At 41.3% G+C, this 25,667-nt stretch overlaps 1 protein-coding gene across 1 annotated transcript; it reads right to left on the bottom strand.

Annotated features, from left to right (window-relative positions):
* Positions 1-1,296: 1,296 nt before the first annotated feature.
* On the bottom strand, positions 1,297-25,667 carry ANXA13 (annexin A13). The gene is made up of 12 exons (XM_063419357.1): positions 25,653-25,667; positions 23,928-24,002; positions 12,771-12,849; positions 10,419-10,513; positions 8,626-8,796; positions 7,339-7,372; positions 7,178-7,257; positions 6,003-6,071; positions 5,687-5,788; positions 3,681-3,756; positions 2,770-2,882; positions 1,297-1,599 (listed from the first exon to the last, which is right to left on the bottom strand). The coding sequence occupies exons 1-12, from the start codon at positions 25,665-25,667 to the stop codon at positions 1,480-1,482; spliced, it is 1,029 nt and encodes a 342-aa protein (XP_063275427.1). The 3' UTR covers positions 1,297-1,479.

The raw sequence follows: 25,667 nt of genomic DNA, 5'->3' as shown, positions 1-25,667 counted from the left end.
CATTTGAGAATGGGTACCTGCCAGCTTATCTTGGTCTGAGCATACAGTGTGCTGAGGATAAAATATCACCCTATCACTGGACACCAAAGTAGATTCTTCATCTATCCTTTCTATAGTCTCTGGTTACAAGAGACCCATGGCAACAGCAATCAGAAGATACTTAGATCCTACATTGCTCTGTTGCTGTTGGGTCTGAACATTAAAATGCCTGTGATAAAGGCATTCAGGTATTCAGGATCTGCCCCTGATATTTTTAGGTTGCTAGAAATGTTCCCAAAGAAGGATCAGGCCTTTAAAATGCCATAACAGCCTATTACACCTGTGTGAGACATCAATCATTGTTCTTAAAAGCCACAAATCTTTCCCATCTCTCATTTATACTGCTCCATCTTATAACTAGATGGCCAGGTGCTACTGCTGTGACATTGATCCAAGAGGGGAGAAACAGGTCAAGTGTTTCAGAAATACTGTTTTCAATGGGAATATAATGCTATCAGTCAACACACCTCAGAAGGCCTGAAAGACCCTTCATCATGCAGAGGGGTGGTGGACTTAAGAGGCAGAAGGGGCCAGACAAAGAGAAACACTCACGAACCCTAGCCATCAGGTTTTATTTTTCATCTACATCTTCTCTTGTATAAGATCTTAGGGTAATTCAGGGAGGAAGGGACCTCCAGTGGTCTCTAATTCAAGCTCCTGCACAAAGCAGGATTAGCCATGAGATCCAACCAGGTTGCTCAGAGTTTTATTCAGTCAGAAATATCCCAGGATGAAGACCATGCAGCTGTCCTGAGGCCCATGCCTTCCTCTTTGGAACAGTATTTCTTGCCTGACATCTACCTCATGAAAGACCCTCCTCTTCCCCTGTGATGCTCCTGCACCATATTCCCAGAGGTGGTGCTGGTGGAGACTGCAAGTCCTTATCTCCTTCGCGGGATAATTTAGGAGGTGACTGCTGAGAGGGCAACTCACAGATAGGGAAATCACTCTTGCTTTCCCTGTTGACAGCAGGATTTTAGTCAGGGCCTGACTTAAATCATTAATTCACAGCCCTCAGGTTGTTTAAAGAGCTGTGATAATGAGCTGAGAAGAAATTACTATCCATTTTCTCTTGGCAGGACTGTAACAGCATGACATGACACTCATTGAATTTAGGAAAGCACAGGGATAATATTCAGAATGAGAGAAAGACAGAAAATCTACCCAGAAGAAACAATGACAGAAGATTCCTCCACATATGCAAACACAAAGAGGTCACTTTATATCTAGTTTTTTCAACATGTCTTTATTGCTTAAAGGCATTTGGCAAGATAGCCATAACATAAGCCTCACATCCAACATTACTTGGCAACATATTTCCCGGCTGGAAAGAAAATAAATTGGATTTTTTTCTTTGTGCTAATGCCACATTTTTTGGATGATTTTTGGAAAGCAATCAAGAGATGCTGCTCAGCATGCCTCTTCATTCTTGATGGGCTGTTAGTGCAAAATTGCCAGCAGCAACTTTCTGAAGTCGCCAGAGGTGTCAGATCGGACAGCTTCAGCTAATGGCTTCTTGTACATTTGCTGGAACTTCTCCTTTATTGCTGGCAGGTCACTCTGAGGAGACACCAAGAGCCTCTTTAGAAGAGTGGTGAATGCTTTGGGTAATGTGCCCTGCTCCTTCCAGCACCCCTGAGGTCTGATTCAAGGCCACCACATCCAGTGGGAGTAGGGGAGTAGAACACAGGAGGTCTAAAAATCTTGGAGGACTTTCAGCTTAACATCTGAATTCGAGGTAAGCCAATGTCAGATGGGGATGAAGGGATGCTAACTGTGAAGAGGGCCTGCATGGAAAGCTATGCCAGATGGTTGGGAGAATCTCTGCCCAGTGGTGCTGTGCCAGCACACCCTTGGTACTGGAAAAACTCACACAAGTCGCTGTGAATTCCTGAGGTCATCCCTTGGTGGCAAACAGGGAAAGAGGCACGACCCAGGAGTATGGCTAAAAGAGTTTTGTTCCATCCATAGAAGTAATTTTCTGGTTACTAGGGGGGAGAAACAAACTCCTTGTCTTGAGCTTTCCTGTAAAAAGGTACCTACAGCACAGGTCTGATCTTTATCTCTGTGGGGTTTGCATCTTATAATGACTGGACTGTGTCTTAAGAGAGAAAATACCCTGGAGCCTAATTTTTCTCACTGTGGATCATTGAGAAATATGCTTTCCCCATGCCTGTGAAAGGCTCCTCCTCTGTGTCAATTGAAACAGCCTCGGGGTTACAACCTACAGTAGCTGGTTCCTTAGAAGGAATACTTAAAGATTGTGCTTAAATATCTCAAATGTGTTGTGAAGTTTTGTGCTTCTTAAAATGACAGTTAACTCCTTTAGCTTTTTATTTTTCTTCCCTCCTCCCCAGCTGTTTTTCCCAGCTGGAATCAGAGAAAATTGGCAACATATGTTTATAAGCAATTCTCAAACTGGAAACTGCTGCTTTATCATTAATTAACTAGGAATTACTTTTACATATCCTACTGGGGCCAGACCTCCCCATGGGTTGGTTTTAACCAGGTACAGTTGACTCAACTTGAAATTGCCTACATGCTTACTGGTTTAGTTCCTTTGAAAACAGAAACAGATGAAATATCACAATTAGAGGTGCCTGGGTACAGAAGCAGAGTGTGACCATTGATGTCACTGAGCTGAAATCTGTCAGGACTTACTCCATACCCTCTACATTTGTATTTCTCCCAGAGCTGATGTGAGGCATTACAGGACACAGGGTACCCTACCTCAGCCCTGGTCACAAGGATGCGAATCAAGGTGTCTTCATCAGTCCCAGCTCCTTTCATCGACTTGTGCAGAAGTGTGGCAAAGTAACCTGGGCAGTCTTTGGCACAGCTGACTAAAGAAAACAGTAAGAGCCCTCATTATACTTGCACATTTACAGTTTGTGATACAACTTCAAGCAGAATTAAATAAAGAAAATAAAATTCTAGTGTTTATGATTAGACATATGAGCTGGCAGGGCTTTTTATTCAGAGATGGATCTCCTATCAGTATGCAAGGAGAAATCTTGGAGTCTGAATGGGGATGTCCATTTTTCCACAAGAGACTACCAGCACTGACTACTCTGCCATTCCACAGTGGAAGTGACATGAATGAGAATGAGCATTTGCCCCTATGGGATTCCTCTTGCCCATCTGTTCTTGGGGTAGCTGCTCACTCTGCAGATCACAGGAGAAAGATCTGGGAGAGCCTAAATCCAGATGGGTAACAGTGAGCTAACCAGAGACAGGGCATGGGTTTAAATACTGGTCAAACCCAACCCTAGTGCTAAATTGCTGTCAAGGACCCTGTACATTTTTGTAGTGGCTGGCTAGAACACTTCTCATGGTGCCCAAGCATCTGCTGGAAGTTATCACCAGCCATGGTCCCAGGGGCAGCTTGGAGGTGGCTACCCTGTGTTAGAGGGCAAATAATTTAGCTGTGTGGAAAGGAGCTGTGTCTGGCAAGCTTCATTTTTAAAACCAAGGAGTCCTAATCACTCCTGAAAACTGTCTCTTTTTTCCCTGGCAGGTGTGTTAGCTCAGTTGAGGGGTAACTCAATGGCTGTTGCCAGCCCGTACACAGACCTCCAACAGCCAATGTCAGGTGATGCCAAGAACTAGAAAAGAAAGGTCTTGAAATTACTGCTTTTTACCTAGAGTCAGATAAGCCTTCTCCAGATCTCCAGATGTTTCACTTTTAATGGATTCTTCTATGTCCTTCCCACACACCTATGAGAACAAAAAGGAGCCATAAGAGTTTCTGTTTGTACCTGTCTTCCCACTATCCAAACCAGCATCAGATTCGGGATCCAATGGCAAAAGGTCAATCCAGATCCTTCAGAGCCTTTCCAAAGGAGTAATTCGAGGATAAATGAAGTTCTCCTCTGGTGTAAGTGCTCACAGATCCACTGGCACCAAGAGAAGGTCTATGCAGCCAGGTAAGGCACAGTGGTTAAGTGATGGATAATCTACATCATGCAGTCCCAGGTATCTGACAGATTCCAGGACAAAGAAGCTGCAGCTCCTTCTTGAGTGACCCCTGGTTAGCAGAAACTGTTCAAGCTTTCTCTAGCCCCTCTATCAAAGACTCTGAATGGCTCCCACGTAAATAAGATAATTTTTTGGAGCTTTACCAACTCTCTGAAGTTCTGTTACTTATTGTCTTTGGCTTCTCAGGCAAAGTTTACAAGCACCGCAGTTGTCCCGGAGTTTTTGTATTATTCTGTAGGGAATTGGAGAAGCAGACTGTCTCTTCAAAACACAGTTTATCCTGACTTTTGTGAACTTCAGGAACCTCAAAAACTTTTACTTTGTTCTGCTTTGTGTATCAGGATGTCCCTGCATGATTCAAGAATGACTTTTAGGTCAGAGCTGGGAGACTGTGTGTACAAGGCAGCAAGGGCACCACGTGAGGCTTTAGGACTTAAGTTCTGCAAACCACCAACCTGGTTTGGATCTTGCCCTGTGTTTCTCTCCAGCTGAAAAGAAGGGCATGTTTGCAAGATTTAGGCTCTAATCTTGGCCTATTTCTACTTTGAGTGCAGCCAGGCAGGATGTGGTGGGTTGGCTTGGGCAACCCAATCTGCTTGGCTTTAGGAATCAAAAAGACAAGGTAGCTTGGCTATTGGAGCATTTAACTGAACCTCCAGGGTCTGGCCACCCCAAGGGAGAGAGTATCAGTTTGTGACTGGGTTTGTTCTCCAGCCAGCAACAACCCTAAACTTGGATTAAGCTGCAAACGTTTTTGTAGCTATTGGTTCCTTATTATGCTGACACGGAAATATGACTTTGACTTGAGCTCTTTTCATCTTCAGTGCCTAAGGCAACAGTTTTCAGATGAACTCAGAGTCTTCCCAGGGAAGTTCAGGACTGTGAGCCAGAGGCTGGAGGGAGATTCTTTCCTGAGAATGTCACTGCTGAGCTTCCACCTTGCTGCTAGGAGAAGGACCTTGGATCTCCCATTGCTTTGACTTTCAGAAGTAATTTCCAAACAAGGTATCTTCATATCAGGTCAGGTGCAGGCCCAGGCATGAGTAAAAGGTCCCTGTTGGGTGACACAGGGAGAAGTACTAAACAGCCAGGATCCTGCTGCCTACTTTGCCTTATGTTTGGAGACAGGGGAAAGCACAGCAAAGCACCTGCACAGGCCATCAGCCCAGTGTGGGAGAGAGGAAAAGGCTGGAGATAAACTTCTCCTCAGCCAATATGAGCGTGGGAAGGGGGGTAACAGGAAGAGACACCTTGCCAGGCTCTGCTTAAGAGAAGAAAAGACCAGAAGAGCAATTCTTTCCTTCAGGACAGGAGTCCTGCTGCAGGAGCGGGGGTACACTGCCTTGCAGCTGTGGGAAGGAACAGACATTGTGACATTTCTTTGGCTGAATAATGTGTAGTTGTGAAGGGGAATGGGTTCTTCACTGGCAGAATGTACAGCTTCTCCTGTAAATCACCTATTTCTGTATGCTCAGGATACAGTTGTATAAATATGTTTTCCAAGATTCTTAAAGCATTCAAGAAGTTACAAAATGGCAGATAAAGGATTGTCCGCTTTACATAGAATCATTTAGGTTGGAAAAGGCTCTTCAGATCTTTACACATCATTGTAAGGTCTGCACCTGTATGTCAGGGCCTATGCAACCCATGTTGCAGAAGATAAACTCACCTTTTCATAGGCTTGAAAAGTAGCTCTCAGCTGGCTATAGCTTCTCTTTGCTAGGACCACGTTGAAAGCCAGCTCCTCTGTTCCCCAGCGGCCTTCTCCTGCCTTCAAAACCACATGTTATTTTTTGTAAGCATTGTTATACACAGTAGAGACGTGGGCTCAGCCAGAGCCCTTGATCCCCCAAGCTCCAGCCCATGCCCCCCTTGCTCCTCTCCTTGCGCTGCCTTTGCCCCTGGGCTTGGTTTCTTCAGTTCCCTGAGGTAGCCCTTGCTACACAGCACGGGGAAAAACGGGATTTTTGCACAACTGCACTTACTTTATACAGATCTGAGGCATCCTGCTCAGCAAGCTCTGCACTGACCTGTTGGGTCTCGTCTCGGGTTGCCTGCAGAAAAGGAGACAGCCGTAGCAAACACCGGGCCGAGTGTTGGCCCTCACAGCCCTCTCGCTCGGAGCTCTGCCGCCATCTGCTGGCGCGGGCCCGCGGCGGGGCCCGGCCCGCTGCCCTCAGGCACGAACCCTCCGAGCGGGGTTTGTCCCCAGCCCCAGCGGGGCTGCACCGCCCATGGCCCAGAGCAGGGAGGTGCCAGCGAAGGGCTGATGCTTCTCACAGTGCTGGATATGCCCTGGTAGCTGTGAAATGTTTCCTGACTAACCTACGTACTCTGAGCGTTCACCAACACTGTCATCTCTGGGGTAAATTATGAAGGACTGACTGACGAAAAGAAAAAAACAGAATAAATGTATTTGCCACTCCTGAAAGTATACAAGACATTAGAAAGAGCTGTATCAATGCTGAGTGCTGTATCAATGCTTCCCAGAATGAGAATCTTAACTCTGATGTATTTAGTGGTGTGACTGTTATGTCATTAAAACTTTTCTTCATTCAGTCTTTTCATTTTCCAGGGCTGTCAGATCAGATTGACCACCACGCTGCATTTCTTGATGTGCTCCTATTTTTCTTAGTTTTAATGTGTCTTTATGAAGGTATTGATTTTTTCCTTTATTTTATGAAAGAGATTCAAACAAAAATGTGTTCTAATGGAAAATACTCTTTTTTTGATGAATGAAAAATTAATATAACAGCAATCTCTTTCTTAGTTGTTCTGTATCTGAATTCTAAAGTCCTTAGCTGAGATGGAAATAAAATTTAATGGTTTGGGGCAAAATTCAAAATAATAGGGCAATGACATCAAATGTCTATCCTAGTGTTTACCATGGTATAAAAAACCAATCTGTTTATTTTCAAAGTATCAATATTTATAAAATTATCTGTGGCTTCATAAACAAACTTGTACATACTAAAAAGCCATAGATATGAGAGGCTCTTACACTGAAGAATGCCCTTTTTTACTGTAATTACCTCATTATTATATTACATATCATAACAGCATTATTATCAATACCAGCATATACTAATTATGATTTCTTAGGGAAAAAAGGAAACATCTCTGTCAGGCAGATGCATCAGAGGAAAGTCCCCAGCCTTACCTCTAGCACCATGACTAATATCTTCCGCAGGGAGCCACTGGTGTCACTCTTAACATCAGACTCTAGATCCCTATCAAACACTGGGAAGAAAAAAAACCTGTGAGAGTTCAACCAGTGAGAAAGGATTTAAATGAAGCCTTTTGAAAGATAAAACTACTTACAACGTTTGTAGGCCTCCTTTATGTTTACAATTTCCTAGGAAAACAATAAATAAATAAAGTAATAATCAAATAAATAAAATCTTATTAATTAATAAATAAATGAGCAAACAAAACAAATAAAATCTTATTAATTAATAAATAAATGAGCAAACAAAACACCAGCAAGTCAGCACCATCCCTGTAGTGTGTAAAGCATAGCAACCATGGGGCTGGGAGAAGCCAAGAATTCCCAGTCCCCATTGAGGACAGTGCTTTGAGGGGTGCCTGATTCATGCAGGTTTCCCTATGGTTTTCCCCATCATTTAAGCAAGAGCTAACTTTTTTTTTTCCTTTTTTTTTTTTTCACTAGGATCATGTTCCTGTACCTCTGAACCATCAGAGCAGTGCCAAAGCTGCCCTTTAGCATGTGTCTGGGAATTCTTCTCTCTGGTGTTGCCTCTGTGAAAAAGTCATATTGTGTGGCTCTACGCAGATATTTACTATATGTAATATGCTAGGTAGAAAAGTTACACTGTATTAACATTTGAATAATATAGTGAATGTAGTTTTGTAATTAACAATAAGTTGTAGTACAATAGAAGTTGTGTATGTGTGTGATATTTGTTTTGCTCAAGAAGAAAAACTCCTCAGCACAGAGATAACATTCACAGGGGCCCCTAAACCTTCTAGTGAAGAAGAATTTATGGCCTCTTATCCACAGAACCTAACTTTCTCAAGGACGAATACTCTCATGTGTTTTTTTAAGTAACAGAAAGCTTTTGTGACAAGAAACAGCTGAAAATTACTTGTTTTACGTAAAATATGAATAGTCATAAACCGAAGGCTTAAAAAGGAAGACTTCTCTTTGTTTTGGGCCCTTCTCCTTCCTAGCCTTTGTCCAGAAGGGAGAGAAGACGGTAGTCCCGGGCTACCTTCTTTGCTCTTATTGTCTCATAAATTGTCCTACTCTAAATTGTTTAACTTTTATTATTGTATGTGTATTACTAATTTTTTTATATAACCATTTTTATTTTTATTAAATTTCCAAAAATCACAAAGCGAGTGATTGGCATTTATTACACCTCCATGCCATCCAAGGAAGGTAGGAGTAGGATAAAGGAAGGAATGTTAATTTTATTGCTCTTAACTCCTTGCCTTAGCTCTAGTACGCCAATCTTATTGCTGCAAACACTGGCAAGAGGCATTTCAGCCACAGAGGCTGGTCTGGTCCCTCTTCCTCCTCCCAGGGATCCCCTTGATGAGCTCTTTGTCCTGCTGCCTAAGGAAGGCCACACATGGTGTCCCAACCTGATTGTTCCGCGTGCAGAGGATCTCAATCAGCAGCGCCTCATCTGTCCCAGCTCCCTTCATCGCCTTCCGAAGCTCTCGGGCCTCGTACTCGCAGGGCAAGTCCAGCAAAGCCAGCACAGCCTTTTCAAAATTCCCACTCAGATCTCCCTTCAGGTCCTCTTCCATCTCCTGTGGGGACAGTCAGGAGGGTTAGTGCAGAAGCTGAGGTGAGATTAGAGGATTTCTTAATTTGTTTCAGCAAATTTAATGATTTTAGCTTTAGCTCCTTCTGTAGCAAAAAGTGACAAAACATTTTTAAAAAGGCCTTAAAATACGGAGACTTTTTTTTTCAAAATAAGTTCCCTAAAAATTTTGGTTTCAGATTGATTGAAATGATTGTCCCATCTTCAAATACCAGCCAATATCAGTCCAGTTATGACTCTTACTTGTGTAAAAAAATGCAAACTAGTGTTTTGAAAAGCTTAACGGGAGTTTACTCTGAAACAAAATGCAGAAGCTTCGTCCTTCGAAAGAGCTGCCACACAGGGGATCAAATGAAGAATCTTCTCTGTCAGTTTTGGTTAAAGCTGACTTCCTGGAAAAAGCAGCAGATTTCTGCAAGGTGCTTTTGTGCCAAGCAAACAGCATTTTTACCCATTCACATCAACCTCAAATCAAAATTTAGTAAGACCCTAGAGAAGAGGATGAGGATGCCAGCTGAGGATGTATTTGAAGTCTCTACAGTTAAAATTTCCTGCAGTATGGGAAGCACTTCACAAGTTCAGAACACTGAATGAGAAGTCCAGCTCTAAGTGTATTATTCTCAAGTTCCTGCTTACACAACTGCACGTGGACACTCAACTGCTCAAGTCAAAGGCTGCCATCTGTGTTGGAGCAGTTCCAACACACACACCATAAATGCTGCAAGTTCCTGGAGCACCAGGAGAGTGAGATGGTACCACTTGTGCCTCATTCAGATTCTGTCTGCCCAGGAAAGCGAGATTGGTTGCTATGAACTGGTGTCACTGTGATGTTTCCTGGCATTTGATAATTTCTAATGCCTATTTTTATTAACCCTCATTATAGAACAAAATCTATAGTATTTATATAACCAAAATCTGTACCAAGCTTGCAGTAAATTTTACATATAGAAGGCTTTCATTCCTCTTCAGTGCTGACTGTCTTATTGCTACTGATTAATGAGCAAGCAGAAACTAAGAAAATACCAATTTAATAATAAGGTCTGCAGGATTCAGCTGTTTACTTAAGTAATATTTTAGAAGCTTTATTTTTCTTTCAGTTTATGCCTCCTCCTGCAGAAATCAAGTGCCCAATGAAACTTCTTAGTTTTGCAATATGTCCTACTTCATCACTGGAAGAAATCAGTATTACTTCTATTAAATTCAATAAAAATTATAGCTGTGCAAGATCAAATAGTTTCTCTGAATTTGCATCTCTTCTAAGTGGGACTCTAACTTAAAATTTTCCTTTTAAATTAACTTATTTTTCTGAATGTGCTGAAGATGAACACCAATGGAAACATTTTATATTTCAGTTATGAATTATTTTCTAGCTCTCCCATCTTTGACTAAAATGCTCTGATCTGGTTAAGGCTGACTTCAAGACGATTCTGATGCCTAAAATTAGAAATATAATCAGTATTTTAGGGGATAAAATGAATTTCTGAATCAGAAAGTAACTGGTGTCCTCCTTAAATCCAGTATGTCCTTGATATTTTCAAAAGCAGAGTCCTGTAGGCTGTATTTTCAGAGGCAGTGGTTTCAAACAGAGAGGCACTTATTTCAAAATACCTTGCTATACAAAGCCTTGTACTTCTGTTTTATTTGTTGTCTCTGCTCCGATGTTCGACTTGATAAGACTTCAATAATTTTTTTTTCATTGGTTCCTGAAAAAGAAGTTGTGCATAGGGATTTTATAATCAGGAATCTAATGCAGAGGAAAGAAAATGTGACCTCTGAAGACAAAAAAATTCCTGTACATATATCCCCAGTGGTTCCACCTTTCGGATTTGTAGAATCTAATAATTTTAACTGTAGTCAGCTACAATGTTCAGATAATAAAATAAAATTTCACCATCTCATGCTGTTCATAGCAAAGAAATTGAGTCTTCTGTTTGAGAAGGGCAGACACTGCTCCTAAAGTCAGGGTTATGCCAGTGCCCATAGCTGAGGTACACGTTTTTGGTGACAATGCTTGTTTGAGTAGTCCCAAGCAATCAGGTACCATATCCAATTTATTATGGATGTGAATGCTGTGCTGGCACAACGGAATGAGGGCAGTTGGGCAAGAGGCTGGGGCAGGCAAGGATGTGTTTGAATCAGCTCATTAACCTAAAGCCTGGATGTACAGCCTGGAAAAAATTGGTTTTAATTCTGCTAAATGGAGACAGGAAAAGGAGCTGGAACCAGCCTGGATGGTCTCAGTCTCTGCCAATGCTGTTTTGCTTGGCAAAAATCAGAGTGAAGTGGGAGCGTGGGATGCCCAAAGAGATGCAGCTGCTGTGCTGCCCATCACAGAGGGGAGCTGAACACGCAGCCCCCCTCCAGGGGAAAAGCCCTCAGCCAGCTTTGAGATCTAACTTATGCAATGGCTTGAAGGAGGTTACTAAAGGCAGTGACCTTGCTTTCATACTTTAGTTGCCCTGTGCCATATAAACAGGTGTTTGCACATAAACAGATGTTTGCACTGCACAAAGCTGCTGGAAGGCATTTGTGACAGCTAAAAAGAGGCAGGAGCACAGTGATGTTACCTGGATGTGTGAAGGACACAATAGGGCAGCTGTTGTACTAACACAGGTGTCCTGGTGCACTTCCATCTAAGGGCCAGCAGATTGACTCAGGCATTATTACTTCATGACAAGAATTGAAATTGAGAATATGAGCCAGGACAGACATATGACCCAGCTTGTGATGGGCACTGCCCAAATACCCAAAGCATATCAAGGGTTAGGATGGCAGACCAAAGGCAGCAAGACATGTGCCAGGTCTGCTGATGCCCACACATCCTGCTGGTGGTCACTGCCACACACTCTGCTTGTGCTCTGCCATCTGGTGCCTTTGTGTGACTGTCTCTGGGCTTTGTGCCGTGCCCTCATCTCAGGCTTTTAGAAGCTGGAATCAACAAGAGTTTCTGAGTAGCACAAAGGATAAAGATATATATTATATTGTATTCAGGAACAGCTGATATGTTTTTATCCCTCATATCACCACCAGGTACATGGAGGACAACTTCAGGGCATCTCGTCCAGTTTTTCCTGCTTAGATCCAAGGCAGAAGGCATGGTCCAATTTTAGAAGGAATTATACTCCTATTGGATAATGCTGGGTTAAACTCTCAGTTAGGAGAATCCTCTGGGCAACTGTCTTGAGAGGTCTCAGTTGATACGACAGGAAGAGCTCCTAAAATTCAACACTCAACTAGCTGATTCTGAATGTCACTGCTATACCAGGAAGAAATGCTTAAATACATATTAACTGTGCAAATACCTGGAGTGAATTAATAACTTATTGATCTTGTGTGCTGCCTGGATGTTCTTCCTTTACTGAACATTGTCACCTCCATGGACCCTAGGATCCCATGAAATGTTATGCATTCTTCACTCACATCAGGGCAGTCAGGCAAAACTGACTTCAAACTACCTCAGAAGATGGTGAGGGATAGTTATTTTCAGTTGAAAATCACTGATGAAGGTTGAAATCACTGTAAATTCTTTTCAGTGATGGAGCTGCGGTGGACTCTGATGAAATATGGGGGTGATAATGTTCTTTACTGGTCCCTGGAGGCCTGAGAAAGGATATATAACCATGACCTTAATCTGACCTGACTAGCTGGACCCCCTGACTGTCAAATTAGTCTTGGCAGCTTGATGATCCTATCACAGGGAACAAATACCATGTTTACCCTAATCCTCTGGAGACATGCAATTATCAAGCTAGATCACACCACTCTTTGAGGAACAAGCTGGCCTCCCTTCCCAGTTATCTTCATGGGTGTGACTGTTCTTTGAGTCAGTATGTGAGAGAAAGCATAAAGATTACCTAAAATTGGTTGGAACAGTTGATTTGCCTAAGTTCATGTCTATACTCTTTATAATATTGATCTGCCTTTTGAACAAAATCCCAAAATCTACAAAGTCTTTCTTACCTGCTCCTTTGCAGGCACTGTGTATTTTCTTGGCATCTCGCTCTGCGTCAAAGCCGTGCTGGTGGTGCTTGTGGGTTGACTGGGAAGACAGAGACAGAACAGACACATGGGAAACAATTTTGAATTGTATCTATCTCTAGGATTCCTGGAATATGTGTGTATATATATATATATATATATATATATATATATATGTCACCCTACATAACATGTCACCATATGACATACATGATCTATATAACTTTGTTCTGCCAGTTCTGGCTTTTTCAAATAATTTAAGGATAACAACTTCCTATTAGGCATCTTCATGCCAGACTAAATATTACTGGTTTGTATCACTTTAACAACAGGCCAATACAAACACCTTAGCAGAAGCAGGAACTACCTCTGTAGTACATTTTTAAGTACTGTGGACAATCCCAATCATCTGGATAAAAGCTGCTCTGGAAAACTTTTCTTGTATTGATGCATTCATGCAAAAAAGATAATTGGAGATATATAATGTGATAAAGATGGGGGTTTTTGTTGTTGCTGGGGAAGTTTTTTTTTGTTTATTTTTTATTTTGTCAAAATAATACACGTGGCTACATTGAGCTAAATTTACAGGGACAGGATAAAAACTCAAAGTCCACAGCCACTGCAGCAGTTTACAGCCTGACATATCAATGTAAACAGAAAACCGTGCCTGCTCCTTCTAATCTGACAAGCTGTGAGTCACAGGAGATGCAATGCTGGTACACCCTTCTTTCTTCTGTTTCTCAGAAAAGGGTAGAGAGACCACAATTACAGCAACAAGTTCTGCTCCTCTAATATCATTAATCAAATATTTTAAATGCCCAAACTCTAAAATAGAGGTAGAAAGTAGGTCCTGGGCTCCTAAGTCAAGTAGCACAATTCAGTATGCACACCACAGATTCAAGGGTCTATGTGGGCACTGCCAGTGCTTTGGCATTTCCATTTAAACAGCAACACGTGGATCAGGCTGCTTCCTTGGCAGAGCTGCCAGGCACTGGCACCACCACTGTTAATTAAGAGTTATGATACTGCAGGGCATGGCAGTCAGCTTTTAAAATGCCACCAGCCTGCTGAGGAGCAGAAGAGGTTAAATGGCTGATTAACCTCCTTGTCTCTGGGGGAAGCACAGGGCAGAAACCATTCCTGAAAGACATTAGGCACAACACCATTCTGCTTGTGAAATAAAGAGAATTTAGGCACATGGCTGTGGGCCATGCTCTGCCACATACCCAGCAGGCCAGAGAACAGCATGTTTATTTACAAGTATAGATACAGTCTGAAAGTCTGTTTGTTGGTATGCTTCAAAAGCTTCATGCTGTCATCTACTAGTTCTGGTGGAAGAGCTACAACTCTGGCTCAAGGGGTCCTCTGTCAAAAGGCAAAGGGCCAGTTCTCAAGGAGGAAACCTCAAATCCAGTCCCTACACTGCTTTACCAATATGCCTTTGTGATTGACTGAAGCCATTTAGGTACCTGGCTTTTCCAACGCAGTGAGCAGCTAGGATATAACCTACTGCTAATGGTAGCTGAAACAGAAAGTTATTTTTACAACTACAACAATTAGTAAGGTACAATAACAATGCAATAATTTCTCTTCATCTCTATAGCAGAAGGTAACACTTGATTGCCCCATCATTATGACAAATGTTGCTTTTAAAGATGTATCCTACTGTATGCTGACACAAGTTTTCCTAAACCTTTCAAACAAGATGGAAATAGTTGCATATACATAACTAATATTTTCTAGTGGAGATTTTATTTAACAGTCTTCAAATTTCCCAAGAGTTTGGGTCAAAATGGAAAGGGAAAACCACAAAGTTAGAAAGCAGATCCACTGGTAACTATTCAATAAATTCCATTCCCAGTTTTCTATTGTGGCAGAGTGTAGGTGCTTCTCCTTTGATGATGGATGAAGGAAATGGACTGACAGCATGAGAAAGCTGGGTTAGTTCAGCATGGAGAAGAGAAAGCTCCAGGGAAATACCACTAGTTTGGCCCTGTACTGTTGGTATGCTTATGGTAGATTTTGCTGTCTATGTTAGGCAGCCAATACTGAAGTTATTCTAGAGCTGTTTGCTAAGCAAACCAAAAGGACCAAAGAAGCAGCTGAAAAAACAGAAAAAAAAGGAGAAAATTCTGTAGCACAAAATACAGAGAAAAGTTCTAACATATCAAAGGTAAGCATTTGACTACTTTGTAATTATCCAAGTGCTATTCTAATTTATAGACTCTCATATTCCCTGCAACAATAGGGGTTGAAAACTGTTGCTTCACATTCACTGCCTTCTGCCCTGGGACAGAAGGTGCAGTGGTGAGAGGTGAGAAGAAAAAGGTTTCATCTGGGATTGTCTCCCACTGTTCAGACATTCAGCCTGGACAGAAACACCTGCACAAACACATCAAGGCAGGAGCTGGTTTGTCCCTTGCCTTGCCTTGCCCACCAGAAGTGCTGGGCTGTGGGAATTGCCCTTATCATGCTGGTGCTGCTGCCTCTTGCAGCTCCCACAGCCCAGCCCTACTGCAGGTGCACGTGGTCCTGGTAAGGTCATGGCAGACCTCGAGAGAGTGGTTTGCTCTCTCATGCCCTGATGGCTGGTCACTTATGCTCAGGTTTAGTGAGCCCCTCATTCCCAGGTACAACTTGTATTGTAGGTGTTGTGTTTGTGTATAGCACAGGTGCAACACGCAGGAAAATAGTACCACCAGAAGCTGAAATAACATTGTAGATTTATGATTATTTGGAAAGACATAAATACAGAAACATTTCTTTTCAAGGCAAAAAATCATGCAGGAAGGAAGTCCTGTTTTGGTGTTCAAGACATGTTTGTTTTAAAGCACCAGGGGAACTTACTGAGTCAGCTCTGCTAAAGCCTCTGTCTTCAAAAAAAAAAAAAAAAAATCACTGCAAAACATTAAATGATGTGCCTGGGGGATACCATTTTTGTAATACCATGTGTAATACTATCATCATCTTTATAGAGAGAAATCTGACACTGTGGTAAGTGACTGTCAAAGCCAACTCCTGGGTCATCTGAGAACCACTGACTAAAATTCACTGCTTGCTGAGTCTCATCCTTGACCTTCCCACTGACACAGCTTCCCAATGCAAGACAGAGAGAGCTGTTTAAGAGTTGTATTCCTTACCCTGCAGATTTTGACAGGTGGATTTTTCTGTAAGGGATACATGGCAAAATCAATTGATGTTGAATACCATTTATAACCTGTAGTCATTTTTCTTCTAAAAATATGGGCAGAACCACTTTAATATAGTTATTTTTTTAGAGCTAGGACTTAGATTAGATTAGTCACTGAATTAGAAGTATTCTAGAAAATTTGGTGAGAACATGATGTGGAGTCTGAAATATCAGGTGGACAGATTGCAAACAACTTTGAAGCTGGACACAGGGTATAAGGGAACTTGCTTTCACAAATTGGTCCAGCTCCATCCAGTCATTTGTTTTTTTCTCATTTCTCCTACAGCTCTATTCTAATTAATGTGACCAGAGTTCTAATGGTAAAAATATTCTTTTCACTTCCAGCATAGTTGTATTTATGACCTGTGTCAACTTGTTTTCTTTTATCCTGAATAGTTTTTTGTCTCACTCAAGCATGTTTTAGACAATAATCTGTTTCCCTTGCAGCTTTGGCTAAAATTGACAAAAAATTATTTATATTAAACTGGTCAGTTTATAAAAGATCTAAAACCAACTTGCTTTGTTCTAATTTGTTTTAAAGCACACCAAGTAGTTTTTCTTACTATAATTTACATCTGACTTTAGGGAGCTGTAACATGAGTTTATAGTTGAAGATTATCTGCAATGTTTAGAGAAGCTTTGTAGATTTTTCTTTGATGTTTCAGCATGTGGAGCCCTTATGGAGCACAAATAAGCAGTTTAACAAAGGTCAGCAAACCCAAAAGGACGTGGTGGGGGTGGAGGAACGAGAGCTCTGATGTATTTGAGGCATCAGTACTTAGCACTGGTAGGTTTCTGCAATACATTGCAGACACTCCTAAAAATCTAATATTTTCCTCAGGCTAAAGACATATAAGCTTGCAGTAGATACAAAATGCTCATTTGTCAGTAGACAAGAACAGAAGTGCTACCACGAGCGTGTCAGGTAGTTTCCTGTATTGCAAAAGAGCCCTCCCTGAAAACAGCTGACAATACAGCTTGTGCAATCACAGCTATTTTTGCATTTTCATCCTCTCATGCAGATGCCACAAGCCTGCTCAGGAACAGGTTTATGGAGGAGTACTGTCAGAAAAATGAAAGGAGCAGCTGCTCGGGGTGCTGGTCACCCACTGCAGCTCTAACAGAGATTGATGCTGATGATGTACATGGATAAATCCAGGCACAGACCCTTAATGAAAATCACTGGGAAAAGCCAGGAGGAGTGTGCCTGCTGAACAGAGCAGATGGGACACAGCTCTAAGCTCTGTAGGTGAAGCTCTAAAAAGAGCTGGATTGATCCAGGTATGCTGAGTGCCTTCCCCAGTCTTCATTTTTGCCAGATAAAATTTATGTGCTTTATTTAGTGGATGTCTAACTTCAAGCTTCTATTTGGCTGTTGTTTAACAGAAATAAAAATTAAATCAATTGGCAGCAGACAAAGGGCAGACTGACCCAGCCATGCTTTTTACAGCATTAACTCATACACTTAAGTGGGATCAGGAATAAAATTTGGGGCAGTATTTAGTTGTCTAAACATAGATCTCTGGTGCTGTTAGTGATGTCTCAGGCTCAGCTGCCTGCTGCCTGTCAGACACCAGTGGTCTCCTGTGGGCCTGCACCCATTAACCTGATGTGAATGTCTCACATACCTGAAAGCATCACCAGTGGATACTGGAGGTGGGCTACACAATCATGACAGAGTTTTTCCACCCATTTTCTTCTTCTTCACATATATTTAATTATGTTAAAAAAATCCATTGGAGAAAAATGAGGTTTTAAAAAGAATGACATAAACTAGTACCATGTGCATCAATCTGAGCTTTCCTTTCTATCAAGCAGATGAGCATCAGCAACCTCTCTGCCTGATTTCCCAGAGATTTACAGCTCCTGTCTGCCTGATTTTGGTTCCTCTACTGCCTACTGCAGCTGAAACAATTCTTGTGATGGACACAAGCACAATGGCCCAACACTGGATTCTCTGGTGTTTTAGAAGGGTTGAGTTCATGCTTCAGTCTTTTGTTCAGGGGATTTCTAATACAGTCTCTCTGTTCTTAAGATTTCCAAGAAACATAACAGGCACTACTGATTTTGAAATTAGCACCTTGCTAGTAAATTAATCTAAGGTTGTCTGGTGGGTTCCAACATTTCCAGCTAGGATAAGAGATATATAAATATTGCACCATCTTGTATCCTATTTCTTTGGGAAGCCAAGTCCCAAACAATCCATAATGTCCTAAAGGTGAGGACAGGAATACCAGAAAACAAACAATTGAAAGTCAAAACAATTGAAAACCCATCCTAGACAGGAAGCTCTAGAACCTGTTGAGATTTCTCAGTTCTCACCATGCACAGTCCCTGAGCCATCAGTTCAAAGACCTTAGGAGAGCCCAGTCTCCAGCTAATGAACCACTTCTCCAGCTCAGCACTGTGAGAGCTGTCAGGACCAGTTTGGGCAGGGCTTCTCATTCTTCACAGATATTTAATTATTGCTGTAGGCAATGGTTAAGTGAGTTGACATCTCAAGGTGCCTTCCTTCCAGTTCTATGATTCCTGTCTTTATCTTTTGTGTGGCGAAGAAAATTTATTTTCTCCATGTACCAGGAAATATTCCAAACTATCTAGTCACCTTGTTAGCATAACAAACAACAGGACCAGGGTGTGCTGGTTAAACTGTATCTAATACACTTGGATCACAGAAGACAGCTTTTGGCAAATCAGCACCTACACGATTAATTTTTTATAAACACACATATACTCAAGATTAATTATTTATCTTGGTAGAACTCTTTAAGGAGCTATAAAGCTACTGGAATCCAGGGTTAACTAGACTAACACTAATGACTAGGAGGAAAAAAGGGACATATTCTTAGATCTTGTGGTTAAAACCTTCTAGTACATCACATGATGTCAGGATAACATCCTGTTATCAGAAGCAACTCTGCACTCCCACCCAAAGTACTCTTCAAGACAGCCCAAACCTCATCACTAATCTCAAACACTTCCATCCATGGAGAATAATAAAACACAAGAACAAACATAGGAGTAGGCTGCTGTATTTTGAGTGTGATCTACTTCCAAAGACAGACTGAAAACATGATGCTCCATTTGTACTTTATCCATTGTCTGATTCACTAAAATGGACATTCCCAGACACAAAAGGTTGACCTGCTGAGAAAGCTCAAGACCATCAGTCAGAAAGGGCAAAAAAGCAGATAAAGCCCGTTTTACTGCAGTGTGTGGGCACTCCCATGAGAAAAACTTCTAAATATTAGACCTCTTTAATATAATGACTAAGCAAAAGAAACAAAAAGCAACTACTGGTAGGCAAGGTCAGGTCTCATCTAACTGGGAAAGGCAACTCATGGTGAGGATATTACCAGATGATCCTTTCACTGTTTTCTATCATCCTTCCACCAAAGTAAGGGATTCTTCTGCAAGCTCTTCAGTAAATTTCAAGTAATGGGGCTCAGTCATTCTGGTAGAAATTTCTGTGAAATGTCAAGGCTTTTACACTCAGGTCAGAGTAGATGGGCACTAACATCTAAAAACAAACAAGAGCAAAGAGCTGGGCTGTGTTGGCAGCAGGGCTGTATCAGCAAGCACGGGGGTTTGTGCTGTGGTAATAAAAAGGTGGGGTTGACAAACACATTTTTGACAAATGAATTGGCAAAGTGCAACCTTAAGACATCCTTTTGTCCACAAGGTTCCTTCTTCACCCATTTTGTAAAACATACCTCTCGTTTTTGTTTGTTGGAGTATTTTTCTCTGTCAACCACAATATGCAGCTGAAAGATTGCCAACTGCCTCCTTGCCTGCTCAGAGAACAGTATCAGTGTCCCCAAATGCCAACTGCCATCTGCCAGCCAGGCTGTCATTCCCCCAAATCCTCGTGGCTGTTTTGTGTCTAACAGCTGCATGACAGCAACACACACTGCCAGCTTGCTTGTTCCTGATGGTTTGGTGCTATCAGGATCAAAACAATTTTTATATGAATTCTGTACTGGAGAATACAATATATATATAAGTTTTATGGATTAATCAACAGCCTTTGCAATGACTCTGTTACTCCTTCCAAACTGAGAGGTGCAAACCTTATCTGGGACTAAACCTGCAGTGACAGCAAGATCTTAATAGAATCAGTCACATTTACTTTTTCCTATAACAAACAAGTGGCAGTAGTGAAGATAATTGCTCTGACAGTTATTTAAACTGCAAAATTAAAACCATCTTTCTCCTATAATATCCCTTCTGTTTCTTGTATATTCTTGTATATTCTGTTAATATATCATCTATGATTATTTTTTTATCCAGTATTTTTTTAACCAATTATCCATGCTCATCACCATGACAGAGAGACCCACAATTAAGAGAAAAATGTAATTTTTGGGTGGTTCTCTCATGGCTGAATTTTACACTGTCCAGTTTTAATGTTTTCAAAACTTTTTGTGGTTGATGGAACACCTAAACACAGAGTACTTTCAAAATCTATTTGCTACCAGGGCATCATGCAGTGGGAATCCAAAGCTGCAAAACTGCACCTTTTTTTTCTAGAGGGCTCAATCCAGATTCTTAGAGACACCTCTGAGATGTGTGAGAGCACCCAGCCCCTCCATGGGGCTGGTAAGAGGGAACATGGGACTGACAAGGGCCTGACTCACCTGGTGAGGCTGCTGAAGCCAAGGCAGGAAAGGATGCTAGAAATCTTCAAAGACACTTTGCCTGTGGTTAGACATGAGTCATGCTCACATCACTTCCTTTGATTACTTATCTTGCAAATGGAAGCCATACAAAATGCAAACAAATGGCTTTACTCACCACAGACAAATCTAGTATTTCAAGTTGCCAATAATTCTTTGTTATGATGGAGGCAGACTCCTTTTATTTTATTGATCATAATACCTGGTTGGAAGACACTTGGATAACAGCATATTTTGTCTCTTTTTTCAGCTGAGATACCAGATTTTTAACTCAAGTGTTCTTATGTCATTAAAAAATTGACACTCATTACCTCCACTAAGACTTATGATGAGCTAACCTTGATGGAACAGAAGTAAATTCTTGTGTATTGCCAGCATGAAAGCTAACATGACTTAAGAACACGTACAAAGGGCTCACATCCATGGGCACAATCTCTGGGAACATCATGCCCACCCTTGCATGTATTTTAAAGCTCAGTTATTTAAAGGGAGAAGAACTTGAAGCATGTTGCACCCCATCAGGGAAGCCCCAAGATGACATGCTTTACTCCTTGGTCCCTTCATTGTTTCTAAAATACATCTTTGCAAGACACTATATATTCACAGACCCACAGAAGTGCTGGTACTATACAGACATGCATGTTTAGTGTCCAACTAACCAACTGTGCCTACAGAACTTGGAGGTTTGCGTGTCTAACACCTTTCTACCTCACAGGAAGGAGGTGAAGGAAGTTTCAACATCTCCCAGGTCAGCTGAGTCACCTAAAGCAGCAGTAATCCATCCACTGCTTCAGCCACTGGTCATAGTTAACAATAAAGGCAGAGTCATTTTCTGGAGAGCAACCGTTGAAAATTTTATATTATTTGAAAGTAGCTAAGTTCTTGCTTGACATAAGTAGTCAGAGTTCTGGGACTACAAATTGAACTTTATCTGAACCATATGGCTAAGTTGTGTAAGTCAAAGATATATTACAGAGAAATCCGGAGCTAATAATCTGATAATTGAGAACACTAAAGATAGATTGTAGTGAAATGTGAACAACCAGAACATTAGTAATAGTTAGAACAGACAAAGGCAGCAGCTTAAATATTACTTAAAAATTAATGGCTAGAGTGGACAGTCTATTGATTGTGGTATATGAACAGTAAGGACCATATTCCAACATGGAATACAGAACTGACCAAAACCCCCACCAAAACCAACCTCAGGGCGTGTGAAGATGACCACATAGGAACCACTTGGTAACAAAACAGTGAACCAATACAGAGGGAGAAGACCCCCAATATTACCACTGGTCTGGAGTGTTGCATGAGGAATGGGGAGTTTAGATTGTGAGGGTTGTTGCCAAGGGGTTTCTTTGTTCGGGGTCCCTCTTTTGAGGCACCTAAGCTTGAGCTACCAGATATAACAGATTTGTGCCAATAACCCATCTAATGGAGATGAGAGTCTAGTGGAAAAAAACCTCTTTAACGGTAACAACAGAACTTGGTAGAGTATATTAGAACTGTTGTACACAAAGAAGAGCATTAGAGTCCAGATACTTTGCATTTTAAAATGTTTTTTGTAAACATTTACTGCTTGACCTATTTACATCATGTAAAATATAAACGTAGCAACTCTGATATTTCAGGTGGGTTCTATTTTTTTTTGCCACAAATGCATCATCATTTTTTCACGGGTAGATGCTTGTTAACACCTACTGCAGCAGCACTTACAGGACAGCCTCAGATCTAAAAGGAACAGCAAATATCCTGGATAATAAGGGACCATGGAAATGAAAAGAATCCGCCACAGCTCTTCCCCAGCTAAACAAGAAGTTATTTCTGTCTTCTGCTGACTGTGGGCTTATGGCCAGGGACTGAACAAGAATCGCCTGTCACTGAACACTGGTCTGCCAGGGGAAGCAACAAAGAGCAATTGTTGAGCTTCGTGATGAGATAATAAATCATGCTGTGGTAATACTTGTGCTAGGGAAACATTTCTACAAGGACTGTAATGTTCACAGGCAACAAGAAGTCCTTGTGAGTTTTGTGAGCTTATGCCCAAGAGGGCTCCTTGGGCAGATATGTTCTCCAGGTAATGCTTACTTTTTGACCTCCAAGTTGTCAAACCATATGGCCCACAAGAATCTGCCATCCCCTTATACTATACAGTCCTCCCTGGAAGGTTTAGTCTCCTTTGCAATGACAAGATGAAACTCAAGGGTGTTGCAGAGAATCTCAAAAGAACTGAATTAAAACCAAAGAACTCACCCAACCCCAAGATTAAACTCACAAACACGACAGAATCATGCACATATAGTCTTCGTGGAATTTTGAGAGACAGAAGATTTTTTTAAAAATTACAAAATTTCACATAAGTAAAAATCCATCAAACTTTTCAAATCATAGAATGAAAACCATTGCTGCTATTCCCAAATTGTCCCAAATCATCTTCATTATAGCAGAGCAGCTATCTATCATGTGGATTGACTCTATTTGTGTTGATATTAAGGACATCAGATGCACAGATAAGCTTGATACAAGACTGCAAACACAGAAAGCAATTAAGAGACTTTAAATCCTGAAGGATGTGCAGTCAAAAACATTGTTTGATAGGAGGAAAAAAGTTCTGGACCAAGTTCAGAGAGAAAAATGCACATAAAAATATGGAGATTTGGAGTTGTAATGTTGCATTAGGTGCAACTTTTAATTGGGAGCTCAGTTTCTGAGAGAAAGGTACACTTTAGGATTGGTTGGCAAATTTCTGCTGAAAGCATTTTTTTCAGTAAAATTTGAAACTTTTGTTCAAACGAACATGTTCAGGAAGATACAAATTTTGATGAAAGCTCCATTTTAAAATGAGACATTCTAATAGAATTGAAAAGTTCCCTTTTAACATCCACATAATGGAAGCTTTTCACTGAAGAATGGTTAGCTTTCAATGAGAAAAAATGATTTAAGAATGATAGTTAAAAAAAGTTTTAAAACCTAAACTCATTTAACCAAATAAAATACCTCATTTGACACAGATGATTCATTTTATACTTCTCCCAGCAGAAGCTATTAAATAAAACTTTAACTTCTGAAATTTCAAAGCAGACAAAATTCTGCTGTATGAATGAAACAGAATGAAACAACCCATTTTTACCCAGCTTTCTAACACCAGTATTGACCACAAAAGAGAAGCTGCCTCTGTGCACTGCAGAGCCTCCCAAAGCCACCATCAACCACAGCCAAAAGGTGTTGCAGCACCACAGTGCCCCTTTCATCCTCCACAAAAGAAGTTCTTACTGGCTCATCTGCTGACAAACTGCTTGCCCCTACGGCTGGTTTCCGTATATCCTCCGCGAGTTTGTAAGACTGGCTCTGGAGGTTTAAAAAACACAATGCATAGGACACTCATGAGCCCGTGGTTACAAAACATGACATCAGGAGAAACAGCAAACTGCAGCTGAAAAGCTCCAGCAAGAACTTCTATTTTATATTCTGCTTTTCCAGAAGCTCTCTGGAAGTTCTCTGACACAGATGCAGCCACTTCTCCAAGATTACCTGTAACTTTCTTGGAACAACAGAAAGTTGCAAAAGGTGAGTTTGAGCTGAACGATGGGATTCTCTTCCAACATGGGATCACCCCTGTTCCCACTGTAGCCTACAGCACAAGTGTGGTGTACTGCACCCTCATCCAAACTACCTAGTCCAGCATGGAGCTCATAAATCTGCTAAACCTTCCTGAGCTGCAGTGCTGTGATCACTCCTGCCACAGTTAAACCCCTCTGCACAGTTTAAATGTGAATGGAATGTGTTTGCCCATTCCATGTGCACCGTATTCTATGTACTGTCCACTGAAAGGCTCTCCATGGCCAGGACCCTCAGGAGATGCCTGCTGACAACCCTATGACGTGTGTGTGTCCTGTGCAGCCTTCTTGGCCTTGTCTCCTGTGCACAGGTGCAGTTGCTGGGCACAGGGAGTGTTGCTGAACTGCTCACTCCTCTCCCCTTAGGCAAACAGCCAGGCTGCAAAAAGATGATGTCGAGATGGGACCATTGTCCCATTCGCAGGGAGACAAAAAGCTCTTTGGATTTGTAGCTGGAGCTTTATGCAAATGGCATGGAGTGTCTTGCTCACTCTGCCAAAGAAAATGTCCTGGGGAGCTGGTCCAAAAGCATCAGAACCTTGGCATGTCTCCAGACCTCGCTGAATTTGGATTTAAAAAACAGTTACGTGATAAGCATAAACCTTACAGAAACTCACTTTAGCCTGTATCAGCAAGCAGGCTGTCTTCTATTGATACATTGATACAAAACTGCACGTATTGCACATTCAAGGAGAAAAGGCTCTGCTGAATAAATATTGCTTTTATCCACTAATTTTAAAATTGGAGCTAACTTGCAGAGTTATTCAGAGTTGTCACACAAGAGTTTTTGACAATCAGGTAATTTTGAGGTTAAATGTCTTCATGCAGACAAATGCTAGCAAAAGTTGTCTCAGTCAAAACTTATACAGTAATTTGAAGCAGTAAATCCCAACAGCCGGATTTTAATTGGAGTCTTCTGTAAACACTACCCTTTGAGATTAATCCTGTCCATATTGTTCATATTGTGATAAACAGCCAAATTTTGAAAGTATTGGCCTTTGAGACAGGAAGTTTTTATATATCTTTAGGGAATTATTTTAGTGTTCAGAATGTTCCAACACAAATTTGCTAAACTAACTAAAATTATTTTTTTCAGGACATCCTGTGCATCATTTCTTTTTCTCATAATGAAAGTGCTGCCCTGTTTAAGCCACAAGGAGCTTTAAAGCACTCAGGACTTGTGTGTTGCAGAAATAATTTCATAATTCATGTACTGTAATGAAGCAATGTTGCCAGCTGCATACAAGTTTCCCCCACAAAGTAGATTTTGAGTTTAAATCTTCACTTGCAGCTGTATTAATGCCATATAAAGTGAAAATCGACAAAAATATAACCAGGAAACCATTGCATTCTTGACAATCCAAATTAAGTAACTACTTACATGTGAACTGCCCAT

This window comes from Prinia subflava, chromosome 1, assembly GCF_021018805.1.
Source record: "Prinia subflava isolate CZ2003 ecotype Zambia chromosome 1, Cam_Psub_1.2, whole genome shotgun sequence".
NCBI classification, from domain to species: Eukaryota; Metazoa; Chordata; class Aves; order Passeriformes; family Cisticolidae; genus Prinia; species Prinia subflava.
Note: the sequence above shows the minus strand (reverse complement) of the source record. Positions and strands in the feature narration are given on the sequence as shown.

Bases quoted from the DNA above. Each gene is read 5' to 3' on its own strand.
- ANXA13 (XM_063419357.1), bottom strand. The intron at 6,072-7,177 runs GTAAGGCTGGGG...CCTTTTCTGCAG, and splicing joins TATTAGTCATGGTGCTAGAG to GCAACCCGAGACGAGACCCA. The intron at 1,600-2,769 runs GTAGGGTACCCT...GTGTCTCCTCAG, and splicing joins TCCTTGTGACCAGGGCTGAG to AGTGACCTGCCAGCAATAAA.